The sequence below is a fragment of the Molothrus aeneus genome, chromosome 3 (genome assembly GCF_037042795.1).
Source record: "Molothrus aeneus isolate 106 chromosome 3, BPBGC_Maene_1.0, whole genome shotgun sequence".
NCBI classification, from domain to species: Eukaryota; Metazoa; Chordata; class Aves; order Passeriformes; family Icteridae; genus Molothrus; species Molothrus aeneus.
The window spans coordinates 48,813,102-48,826,093 of NC_089648.1; the positions used below are offsets into that span (position 1 = coordinate 48,813,102).

The following is a 12,992-nucleotide window of genomic DNA, read 5'->3' on the forward strand; positions in this document are numbered from 1 at the left end:
GTGCTACGTGGTGATAGATTTTGTGTATTCAGTAGTACTGTTGGATGATTTAACTGAAGCTGTTATTTGTGTCACTGTTATTTCTGTCACTTCGTGTGGAATTCCACGAGCTTTATTATTCCTGTTCTAAGTTTTCTTGTACTGTTGTATTGATTTAACCCCCATTGACAGCTCAGCCTCACACAGCCACTCAGTCACACCCCCGCAGTGGGATGAAGGGAGAATCAGAAGGGTCAAAGCTGGAAAACTCATGGGTTGTGGTAAAGACAATTCGATAGGTGAAGCAAAAGCTGTGAATGTCAGAGCAAAACAAGGAGTTCATTCACCACTTTCCATGGGCAGGCATGTGTTCTGGCATGTCTTGGAAAGCATGATTCCATCATGCATAATGGTTACTTGGGAAGACAGATGCCATCATTCCAAACATCTCTTTCTTCCTTTTTCTTCTCCCAGCTTTGTAGGTTAAGCATGATGCCTTGTGTTATGGGGTATCCCTTTGGTCAGCTGTTCTGGCTGTGTCCCTTTCCAACTTCTTGTGCAATGCCAGCCCCGCTGCTCGCAGGGCACCATGAGGAGCTGAAAAGTCCTTGTCTTAGTGTAAGCACCCCTCAGTGACAACCAAAACATCAGTGTGTTATCAACATCATTCTCATCTTAAATCCAAATCACAGCACTGTACCAGCTACTTGGAAGAAAAATATCTCTATTTCAGCCAAAATCAGAACAATTATCTGTGATAGAAACAATCAGCACAATCGTTTTAACACACATAAAAAGATTGGTTTTGAGAGTCATGAGATTTGGGTTCTGCTTTTAATTTTCCCATACATTTTCTGTTTTATTCAGGCTAAATAATTTAATCTGGTTCAGTATTTAAAAATACATGTAAGTCAGCAAGTAATGTAAACTTGTAATCATTCAGTGGCACTGCTTTAATTGTGATGGTTTTATCTTTTTACAAATGAATGTAGTGAAGTAGGGATAATGCTTTAAACTGAAAGAGGGTAGGTTTAGGTTAAGTATTAGGAAGAAATTCTATACTTGGAGGGTGATGAGGCACCAGAACAGGTTGCCCAGAGAAGCTGTGGATGCCTCATCCATAGAAGTGTTCAACACCAGGTTGGATGGGGCTTTGAACAACCTGGTCTGTTTCCTGAAAAACATTGTATCTGTCCTAGTTAGAATTTTTTTCCCCTTCAGAGAGTGTTTAAGGTTTCATGGGGTTTTATTAACCTCCCAAATACCTAGCTATTTTTTGTAGTTACTGTTATACCTCTGCACTGTTTAGAAATGATTGCTTAGCTGGTTGTTCTCACAGGACTTTGGAGATGATGATTTATGAATTTGGGTAAAATACATCTGTGAAAATAAAAGATAGTATTAAGCCTACATGAAATTTAAATCTTGAAAATACTTTATCTTTTCACTATTAGACATTGTCATTCACATTAGCAATCTTTATCTTCTGTATAAGAATGATGTACTTGTAGATTAGCATCAATTGAAAAGTTTTGAATAGATGAGTGTATATTGTGTAGTTTTATTGATTCGTCCAAGATTTCACAAATATTCATTAGAAAGAAAGAAAGCAAGTACAATGTATAAACAATTCTGAAATCATAATAAATTATCTAATGGACCAGTAAAAATCTGTTGCCATAGAGAAACTGCTTCTTACAAAAATAGAAATATTTTAGGGGGGAAATGTTGGGTACTTTTCTGGTTGCTTACTTTGGTATGTCAACTGGAAGTGTCTTAATAAATATGATTGTACTAGGTGTGCTTTCCTAGTATTTTCTATTATTATTTTCCTACTTTTGCTTTATCTTGTAGAAGAAATGCATCCTCAGTATTTGTAGTACTCATGGAAATGTGGAAATGGCAAAATTTTTAACTGCAGCTTTTGTTGAAATGAAATGTAAATATATATGTATGGATGGAAATAAGTTTGAGGTAAAAAAAGTTGGTTAAAATTTACACTGTGTCAGGATTGCACTGTTTTTTATCAGATTTTTCCACTTAAATGGAAAAATTGGACTTTTGTTTGGCTTCAAATCAGTCTTTTCTATTCACAGAAAGGTTCACTTGCATGATGTGTTACTCTGCTGAAAACATTTCATTGATAGTGCCAGTCAGAATTAATAACTGCTAAGTCTGGCATTTTCAAATAAAAAAAACCCCCAAAACCAACAACAACAACAAAAAAAACCCCGGAAAATAACAATTTTTTCCTTTTCTCATGCATCAGCGTTTTCTATTAAAAAAGAAGTAATTGGGGCAATTTTACATTTAGAGTCAAAATTGATATTGGCTGAATAACTTACTTTTCCAAATGCATTTGGCCCTCATAATGCTACTGTAGCATCTCTGTAGCAGTTCTTTCTAGTTCACCTGGATTTATATATTTATTTGCTTGGGGAAAATGATCCTGTCTGTTGTGAAATATGTGTTTCCCCTTCAAATCTATGTTATCTGATGAAATTAAAATAAAAGCTTTTTAAGAAGTCCATTATAATATCTCAGAAAGACTTAAAACTCAAACTGAACTGTCCTCTGCAGGCAAGCAGATTAGCAAGGCTAATGGAGAGTGGATCCAGGGCATGCTACCTGTTCTTTTGCCAAAACCCTGCTGCTCGTGTTTCTTCCTCTCCATATGTTGCCCTGTTTTTATAAGCTCTGCAGCGATGTTTGAGGCTTCAGCTGGCTGCAGGGTGCCATTGTCAGGAGTGCTATCCCTGTACTGAGCAGCAGTCTTCCTCTTGGCAGTAGGGGAGGGGAGTGAAAACAGGGAGAATTTGGGTGTTGTTCCCACCTTACAGATGGGGGATTTATCCAGCAAGAGTGCAGCATCTCTCCCAGTCCTGAGGGCTGAGGACAAGCCAGACAACACCAGAGCAAGCTCCCCATGGTCTCTGTGGTCAGAAGGCTGGACTTCTCGCATGTAGTGAACCAAGCTCTCTCTGCCTTATTTATTGAAACTTCCCAAATGTTTCATGGGATTTTTTTGGGAAGTCTGCAAGGTCTGGTGGTTCATGCAATTAGGAATATTGCTGTGACTCTAGGGATGGTTTTATTTGATCTCTAGCCAGTTTCTTGAAAAGAGCTATGATTTTTCTTGTGCCCAGCTGTATACTTTACAGCCAGTGACCAACAGGGCACTAAAACCATCAAAGTGATTGTATATAAAGGGCATGAATACATAATTATAAGGAATTATCAATAATTTCTTCAGTAGCAGCATAAAACAATTTTTTTTAAATTTAGGTATAGATTCCTATAGAAAGTGTTTTAATCACCTTTTAATGATGAAATTTGTCTCTTGAATGAACACAAGCATAATAATAATAAATTCTAATTAATTTTCTCTCTCTGGAAGCTAGAGAGCAAGAGAATCCATTTTTGCTGACCCAAAGCTAAATATTCAGGACTAATGGGAAAATCCCAATTTTAAAAATTGAAAAGCTTAGTTGTCCCGTCAGCTGATGCAGCTTTCAATATCTTTACAAACAGTTAGGAACTGAATTTTTAAGAAGGTATATACAAATGCTATAGGTCTTTAGGGGTAGATGAGAAAGCTAAGAAACACTTGTCCGCTAAGTATTAATGGATTAACTGAAACTTGTAACTGATGCAACAACATTGGATCAATTTCTCTTTGTTTCAGGTGATCAGACTTTAAGAATTTGGGATGTGAAAACCCCAGGAGTCAAACTTGTGATACCAGCCCACCAGGCTGAGGTCTTGAGCTGTGACTGGTGCAAATATGATGAGGTATAAAACCGTTCATCCCACTCTTTTGCTAATTGAACCACTCTCATTAAATAGCAGGGGGTTTTACTGCAACATTATTGCATCTTCTCTTTATGAAAACATGCCTAGTTGCTTTGTTGCTGTCATTCACTATTACATCTCCAGAAGAGCTTTGTTCTAAGAGCTGGTCAGCCCAAGCAGATCAGAGATTTTGCTTAACTCTAGTGGGCAGAGTAGTCAAAAGTGGAAGACCAGTTTGTGTTTGTCTGTGCTCTTTAATTTACATACTGGGGATGTCACTTTATTTATGATTTATAAATCTGTATTTTTTGATTTATCTAACTTTTGTATCCAAGATATACATTGCTACAATTTAGTAATTAAATTGTCATGATATTTCTGTGTTTTATGAAATCATCAGAACTTGCTGGTAACCGGTGCAGTTGACTGTAGCTTAAAAGGCTGGGATTTGAGGAACATCCGGCAACCAGTGTTCGTCTTGCTTGGTCACACCTATGCTATCAGAAGAGTAAAAGTAAGTTGTGTTTTATTTCCCAGTGACCATCACTGAATTATTACACAAATTTTTCTGGAAGCCAGTAATATTTTCTGTTATCTAATAACTAAGGAAAAAGCCAACAGGATGTTAGAGGGCTTGGGAGAGGGTTTGAAGGTTACTTTCAGCTAAATTATAAGGGAAATTTGAGATGAGGAAAACACTTCCCCTTACTCATTTTTAAATGATGCTTTTCTCTTTCTACACAAAGGGCCAATATTCACAGAAGACAAGGTACAAAACACATTGTGAATATATACTTTTGTGTGTACAAAGAAAATATTAATGCATTCAAAGGGATTTTGAAACTTTATGCATGAAAGGCTACAGATGACTTTATTGGATCTGTGTACAGCTAGAATACCCACCAATAAGAATTTGCTTTCAATGCACAATGACATTTTTATCATGTTGTATGAAAATATGTATCCAAATATCTTTTTAGGTAAGCTCAAAAACTAAAACTGTGTTTCAGTGTGAAATATTGAAACTAGCAAAGAGTGTGAGAGTCAAATACATCACTATCAAAGTCTCCTGGAAAAGGAGATAGTACCTAATTCTTTTAAAGCCTTTCTGAAACAGGTATGTTTATTAATATTTTCTAGGAAAGAAACTTTTCTGGCAGAAGAAGTTATCCTTGGTTGGTTTTTTGCTTCACATGGCCTTCATTTGTTTCTAACATTTTTAGAAGTTACTGTGCTTAGTTTGTAATTTGTCAGAAAAGGGTGTGATTCAGGTAGTCATTCTGTATCACAAATCCTTTTCATGGTCAGACAACATGAGAAGCACCTGCTCTCCTTATCCCAGCTACCCCTGTCTGCTCTCCCCACTGGTGATTGATGCTGAGTCTTTTTTTCTAATTTAATGCCTGCATGGCTATTTTCTAACCTGGCTCTGTGAAATATTTTTCATAGGAGAAGATGCATCCATGTGCAAAGGAGGTGTACTGAGAGTACATGACTTCTATTCCATCTTACCAGGCTTTCATTGCTTCCATTTCAAGACAGCCATGGTCCCTGAGCACATAAGATATGACAGTGTGGGCCAGCCCTTCGAGCTGGTGCAATATCTCCACTTGTGTGGTGTAACTCAGCAGTCACACTGAATTGAGAGAGAGACCTGGATGTTGCCTCTATAGAGGCAGCTGCCCCTACTGATATCCCTTCCTCTGTGCTGTGCTGACACAAGTGATTGTAAAGCTGCAGCTGATGGCTCTGACTGAAAACCCTGTCCCTGGAAGTGACTAGTTTCTGTCTGGATCATTAAGCTGTTTCAATTTGTTGCTCAACACAGTTGCAAGCCTTGACACAAAGGAGGGGGACAGGAGCACACAGTTTGAAGTGGCAAAGAAAGTGGAAACCACAAGTCTTGGCAGCATATCTGAGGCTGGCAAGGAATTCTCCCCAACACAATACTGTCAGGATTCCTGCAGATTTCTTATGGTCTTTCACTGCAGTACAGGGCATTATCAGTGCACTGAGGTCATCCGGAGTCCTTTTTGGGTGATTTTGATGTTGGTGCATTTGATCCTCACGTTCTCAGCTGGCTTCAGTATCTTACACTGAAACACAGTTATAGTTTTCAAATTTACCTAAAAAGATATTTGGATATGTTGGAATCAGGATGGATGATGTGGTGGTATCATTTGCCTGTATAGTAGGCAGATGATAAAATTGTAGTATCTTACAGTTAAATTGAACAGAATTTTCTTTTGTAGCAGAAAGATATTATGCAATTTTTTTCAACTTACATGTGTAGCACTCTGCTAACTATTTTGATAGAGTTTGCTTAGGTAAGTTTCTAGGATACGTCAGGTTAATGACAAAACTTTGACAGGATGGTTTTGCTTTATCTTAAACTCTGAGGACATGCAAAGGGGGCTTATGGAAAGTGTACCATTGTTTTTTGTTGCCCATCAGACTTCTTCCCCTCTAGTATTCTTTTTCCTGAGGTGCAGAACCCATTTTGTTTGGGGTTTTTTTCCCCTCAAAAAAAATTGCAGGAAGTCTGTAGAGGTTCAAGTTCCAGCATGCACATTCCTCAATTCTGCTGTAATAAAGAGAGCTCTGTCAGCAGACTTCAGCAGCCATCAACATACACTGCTCTCTTGACAACCTGGGCAATTGTGGCAGTAGCCTAGACTTAACTTTTGACTTTGTAGTCGCTGTGAATAATATTAGAAGTCTTGCAGGAAGACTTAACTGTGAACCACAGTGTGGGGGACCTGCATTTCAAACTCAAGTTATGTCAGTGGCTTGTTGTATTTCCTGCTGAGAAGTACAGATTTTAAAATAGTTGTAAACTGAAGGTTGCAAAAAAACTAGAGCTGAGATGAATAATTTTTGCATAACTGCGTCCTTCTTTTGCTGCAGTTGTTAGACCAGTCTGCAAGAGTCCATGGAAGAGTGTACCCTGAAAAATGCCCTGTAGGAGAGGGGGAAATCATGAAGTGATGTTATATTGCCTTCAGTTTTTCCACTTTTCCTAATTCTCCAATTTTCCCATTTGTATAAATAATTTCAAAATTGTGGGATATAGAATTGATGCCTCCCTGAAAAATTGATGTCTCCCTGAAAATAATTAACTGGTCACATAGCTGGTTTGAAATTTGATTTATATAACAAGATGAAACTTAGTCTGTTAGCCAAAAGCAGAACTTAATGACTGATTATATGACTGTTCCAGAACTTCTTAACTTTACAGCAGAGTTATTTGGTACTGCTGTAATGAAATCTAAGCAAAACAGGATCCCACAGACCATTCCTTGTGATTATTAATTCTATGATTCCTTGTAATTAGAAGCATGGGGGAGAAATACATTGATGTAGTCTGTTTTGTTGCAGCATGATGTGGTATGAACCAAAACCATTTAATTAGTTAAACTTTGATAACTTGCTGCTTACAGTAAGCCTGTATATGTACACAATGTTTTAACTTTAAAAGTTGTTTTGTTTTCTTGCAGTTTTCACCATTCCATGCAACTATATTGGCCTCTTGCTCCTATGATTTTACTGTAAGGTACGGTATTTTCTCTAACTGGATAAAAACAGAAAGGTGATCTCTTTTAATATGGCTTGCAATAGAAAACAGTTCCAGAGTGGATATACTGGAGGGCAGTTAATGTTGCTGTCAGATGCTTCATAAGCCATGTTGAAAAACACATGGGTTTGTCACTTAAAGCCCAGCTCAGTCACTCTGCTGAGCAATATCTGCTCTGTCAGATGCTTTCTGCAATCCTTTTCACATCACTCTGCTGAGCATATTTGCATCCAGCTGGGATAATGTCTGATAAGAAGGTAATACACTCTTAAATTAAATTAGTTTGGTGAGTTCATATGTTTCTGTGGCACATTTTTATTTAGGCTTTTTATGAACAAAGTTTTTGTCCTACCAGTACCTGAGGAAGCTTTAGTAGTGTTCCATAGTGTGTATGCTGAATTTAGACCGCACTTCTGCAAGTTCCCCTGGTTGCTCAGTATATCTGATACTGCTGAGGATCTCATAGTACTGTTGTTTTAAAGCTAATTTAAAGTCCTAAATAAGTTTGATTTGATACTGGGATTTCTCTAAGACACATGATATCACAAATCAATGCACTATGAAATATTCCTGAATACCTCAACCAAATTGTTTGATATACATTTTAATTTTCTAACATGGACTGAATGTAGTAGGCAGTACATTAAGAAATGGGAGAAGCCCTCTTGCCTCCATAAAGGACTGCAAAGTTATCCCACTTGTCCACATCATCTCAAGTAATGTCACTTCTGGTTGTGTCCTAATTGGTCTGACACCAGACATAGAGAGGTTCTACTGCCAGAGGGTTCTGTTGCTAATTCTCGGTGCCTCTATGTGTTGCTAAATCATAAATCTGTCCAGTCTTCTGCTATAGCATCATATAAAGTTGCATCATGAAGTTAACCCATTGAGCATTGAAGTGACTTGATTGTGCTGTCATGCTCTTCCCCTTTTTGGCACCAGTTATATATCCTTCAGGTTTGGTGCAGTGCTAATGTGCTTCATGCAGTACTGAAATCTAGTGCAATTTCAGCTCTGACATTTTCCTATGTGGAAATTGTCAGAAAAGGTGGAGAGAGCTACTAGCTCACAAAGCATCGTGTCTATAAATGTAGAGCTTGGGGACCTCTTCACAAAATTCACTCTAGGCATAATTTTTCTGTTCAAAGATTTGCTTGTCATTACTAAGAGGAGACAGCAGACTTGAAGCGATCAAATAAAGATTTTTAACAGTTTTCTAAAACTGTTGGATTTGGTATGAGTGAACAAACAACAGAGAAGGCCAGATGAAAGTCTTTGGAAAAGGTGTCACAAGCAGAATATTCTGTATAATGGAGGAAGATTGTTGCCGTGAGAATTTGGGAACATCTCTTTTAAAGACTATGTTGTACCCCTACCACATAGGGTCATTTTACTGGACGCACCATAGACTCTACGTGTACATACATGCACACATCCTGTCATATGTGCACACACATGTACCCCACACACACATGAATGTGAATATATGCACACATACACGTACATTTCAATCTAAGAATAAAAATCCTTGATCGATGTATAAAAGGTGGAAGAGAAGTAGGGATTCTAGTACATGGAATTAATTATGGATCTTGTTGAATCTACTCAAGGCCTGTGACATATTAGCCCCATTTGGTGGGGGGTCGCTGAATTTTGATTCCTAGAACAGCATGGTATGGCAACCCCTTAAAAACAGATTCATTGCAGTGTTATTTTAATAGCAGTTTATGATAATTGTTAATTTATATTCTTTGGTGTGTCTATTTGAAGCTCAGAATTACCTGCAAGCATTAGTTTATAGCAGATAACAGAATAGAGCATACTGTTGGAGCAATCCTTTACTGTTGGAGTTCTGTAATCTTAAAAGTTACTGAAGCTTTATAGTTTAACCAAAAACTGCAAGTATTAGTTCAGATTATCAAACTGCCATGTACGAAGCAGGGGCTTTGTTTATTTTAGGTCATACAGCTAGTTTGGCACATAATCACAACTGGATATCTAAAAGAAAAAATAGCAGGTTGAAAAAAAAGTTAACAGTGCTTAGCTTACTCCTTTGCAAATAGTATAATCATTGAATGTGAGCACTGTAGTCAAGCTACTGAGAAGAAACCTAGTTCACAACTTGATACTGGGAGCTGAGGAAAAGAGGATGAGTATGTTGATTTGAACTTGAGTTTTTTACATACCTTGGAATAATGATTTATAATCCCTGTCCAGTAAATGCTTCATTCAGACAAGTGTTTTCTGTACCATTTCCTTACTCTTTGGAAGAGCTCAGAAAAAAATGTAGGCTAATTAAAGAGCAGATTGAACACAAATGAATCATTAAAATGCCAGGAAATACACAGGGTACTGTAATATTTCCAGAACTACTTTAGGTCTGCATGCATATTCTTAAATGCTATCTCTGTCAAAATTCAGTTTGGAAGAACACCAGTGTCATCTTTTACTGGAATCACCATTTTGTATTTTTGGACTCTTCAGTATAAAAAAGAAATCTTGGTCCATTAGTCACAGACAGTGCTCACCAAAATCTAAACAGAAGAGCTGATAAATTATAGAGCTTCATTAAGCTGGTATCAGGCCAGATCTTGGATCATATTCACAGAAGCTTATCCCTAAGGCAGAAAGGCAATTTTTGTTAACAGTTGTACTATATTGGACATCATCTCTGCGACACACTGTAAGGTAAACCACTTTCTCCAGCTCTCCATCACTATGTACAAGTTCAGTAACTCAAATCACAAAGAAATCTTACAGAATAAGGCTGATCATAAAAGAAACCGTGTTTCATTTCAGCTAGGTACCCTTACTATCCTTGTATTCTTTTTCTGGTATTTTCCTTCAAGGTGAAAAAAGTGGGTGTTTGCTCATTTGCTCTTTTTTTCGTGTTTTCCTCAAATGGAAAATGTCCTTCTATACCCAAATTGCTTCATAATGTTGATACTTCACTGGAACTATAATGAAATAATCTCTTCAGAATATTAGTGTGTAAATAGTTAGATGTTCCCAGTTAATGTCTGAAGTAACATCATTGCCCTGATTAGCCTGTATCCAAAAGTAGCTTGACACTAAGCTCTCCTCTGACAGTTTTTGTAGTTTGCAGGAAGAACTTTTACAAGTCAGAGCAGGAATTAGAGAATAGGAGCAGGGGGATGAATTGTGATAATTATGATACACATGTAGTAAACTGGCACTGAGTTCTGTGTTGCCCTTGAAAGGTTCTTGGCTTTATACATCCACATGCTACTGTGACTTGTGCCTGGTGTGGTTGTGTGTGAATGCTAGCATTAGTTGTTGAGTGGGCTTTTATGGAAAGCACCCTCTAAACATCTGCTTCACACCCACCTGAAAATATTATGTATGAAGACATCATGTATCCTAAGAACATTGGTAAAGCTTTCATGAATAAATATTTATCATAAATATTTTTTTCTTACCCAGAAGGATGTAGACTTGATGAGTTATTCTTTGTGCTTCCATCTGTGCATTTTCATAGAATCATTTCCTGGAGTAACTTTTGAACATATTGAAAACTTAACTAGATTTAGCAGGAAACTTGTAGTCTAAATTTATAAAGCTTTAAGCTTTTACAAATTTAATGGAAACTCATGAGCATGGAAGAGAGGGAAACCCCAAGTACTGCCTTAAGGAAGGTAAGAGACGTAACATGAATTCACCACCACAAGTAATCTTCTTACTCATCTACTAGCACCTCATCATGCAGCAGCAGGGTGCCACAACACAGGCATTGTACAGACACTGGACCTGGAATGATACTTGCTACCTCTTTTTTCCCAGCCAGTAGTGAAGGTGCAGGGACACTTGGTAAGGGTAAAGTGAGGGTGAGGACAAGGTAGAAGATATTCAGGACAGACTATATTTGGGTTGGTAAAAGTGAATTGGTCAGGGAGCACAGGTCTTTGTGACACTGCTGTGGGTGGTACAAAGTACAAAATCCATAATTTGACAGGCTTTTTCTCTTCTCATAATGTCTTGTTCAGAATAAGCAGTCTGCTTGCAATACATGTGCAGCTTATGAATTGCATGCCAGGTACATGTAAAACAAAGAAACTATAGAGAAATGAGGGAGAAGTTATATTTTTAACAATTCCAGCCTTAAAAAGTTTAAGAAGATGCACTCATACAGGTTTTGGGGTTTTGTGATCAGTGCAGATGTGACTGAAGTGGTGGCTTCATACATAGTATAGGTAAAAATAACAATTTAAGTGACACACCTATGATTGTACAGGCTGTACAAACATGTAAGGGACCCTAAAAGCCTCTGTGGTTGTCTGGCCTGTGTTTTAAGTTCATGCTACTAACTCTGTAGATACACTTACAACTGAAATAGCGCAAGCCCACCTACTTGTGCTGTGGGTGCATCTTCAGTTCGCTGTACAGCCGTCCTGCTGTGGTAAGCAGTGTCTTAGAAAAATTGCATTGCCCTCTCAGTTTGCAGAATGTGGTGGAAGTTGACTCTGAGGAAAGAATTGCTGTCACCATGGTGGTTTTGGAAGCTGTGCAATAGACCAGTGTTTCTCACTTTGGAGTGCAAAGTTGTTATGAGAACCATCATTAATTTGTCATCAATGGTTCTCAGTCCTGAGAATGAACATTTTTTTGAGCTTTCACTAGTAATTATTTATATATTAAAAAAAGGTATCAAAGCTTTCAGTCAGTCTGTTGAACTTGAACTAAGTTGCAGTACTCTTAATCTCTAAACTGCTTCTTTACAACATGACTTCACGTAATAAACCCTATATTGTCCTGCTATTTTTTTAAATTGATCAAAAGGTCTTTTTAGGTTCTTTATTTATGTAGAGCTAAAGTTATCTCCTTTAATTGTAGTTTTCAGTTATGAGCATTTGTCTTTCAAGAATTATTAGAGAGCTCATGTGGCAAGGAATGATAACACTATTACCTTGAAACAAAAAGATTTGTTTCCTTACCTTCTTATGAACAAATGTGGGAGGATGAAAATGCTGAAATGGTCTTTTGCTCCACTCTCCTGCAAAATAAGTTGTTTATTTTAGATCTCAGGTACTAGGAAAAAATTAAGAGGGTTGTTGCTATGGCATAGCCATTGTGCTGATACCACTCTCTTTGTTTATGAAGGAGATAACATCTACATATTAAACAAACTGACCCTGCTGGCTCCAGTGTTTGCTATTTTCCCTGAATTGGTTTGAACTTACAGTACTTCCACTGCAGTTGGTCTGATAATGAGCTGTTCTTGTTAAGTATTGTCACTTTTCCCAATAAAGGCAAGGCAAAGAGATCTCTATGATTGTCACAGAAGTAGTAAAGCATATAATTGACCCCTTTTGGAAAATGTGGGCTGTAGAAAATTTGATTACAGCTGACAGCCCACAAAATGTGCTTTGCTGTGCAGCCTGTGGACTTTTCTCAGTGGTGTATACAACACAAGAAAGAGAAATCTTCGTTCTGTGCTGGCATACAGGGTTTTGTCAGTGTGTTATTATCTGAATAATAATCCTTTTTCTCATGACTGAGGTGCCTTTTACCTCTATTTTAATCCCATCTACTCTTACATCTCTCATACTTCCTGTTAGTTGCATTGATGGACACTGCATCTATTGGGACAGTAGCTGGGAGAAGTAGAGGACCTCAGAATTGTTATTTT

General features: G+C 37.6%; 1 protein-coding gene across 1 annotated transcript in view; it reads left to right on the forward strand.

The window, feature by feature from the left end:
• PEX7 (peroxisomal biogenesis factor 7) overlaps positions 1-12,992 on the forward strand; it is a 42,523-nt gene that overhangs the window by 14,701 nt on the left and 14,830 nt on the right. Inside the window, exons 6-8 of the mRNA XM_066546874.1 lie at positions 3,665-3,771; positions 4,172-4,285; positions 7,269-7,324. Coding sequence (XP_066402971.1) covers positions 3,665-3,771; positions 4,172-4,285; positions 7,269-7,324 — 277 coding nt within the window. The remainder of the gene's footprint in view (positions 1-3,664; positions 3,772-4,171; positions 4,286-7,268; positions 7,325-12,992) is intronic.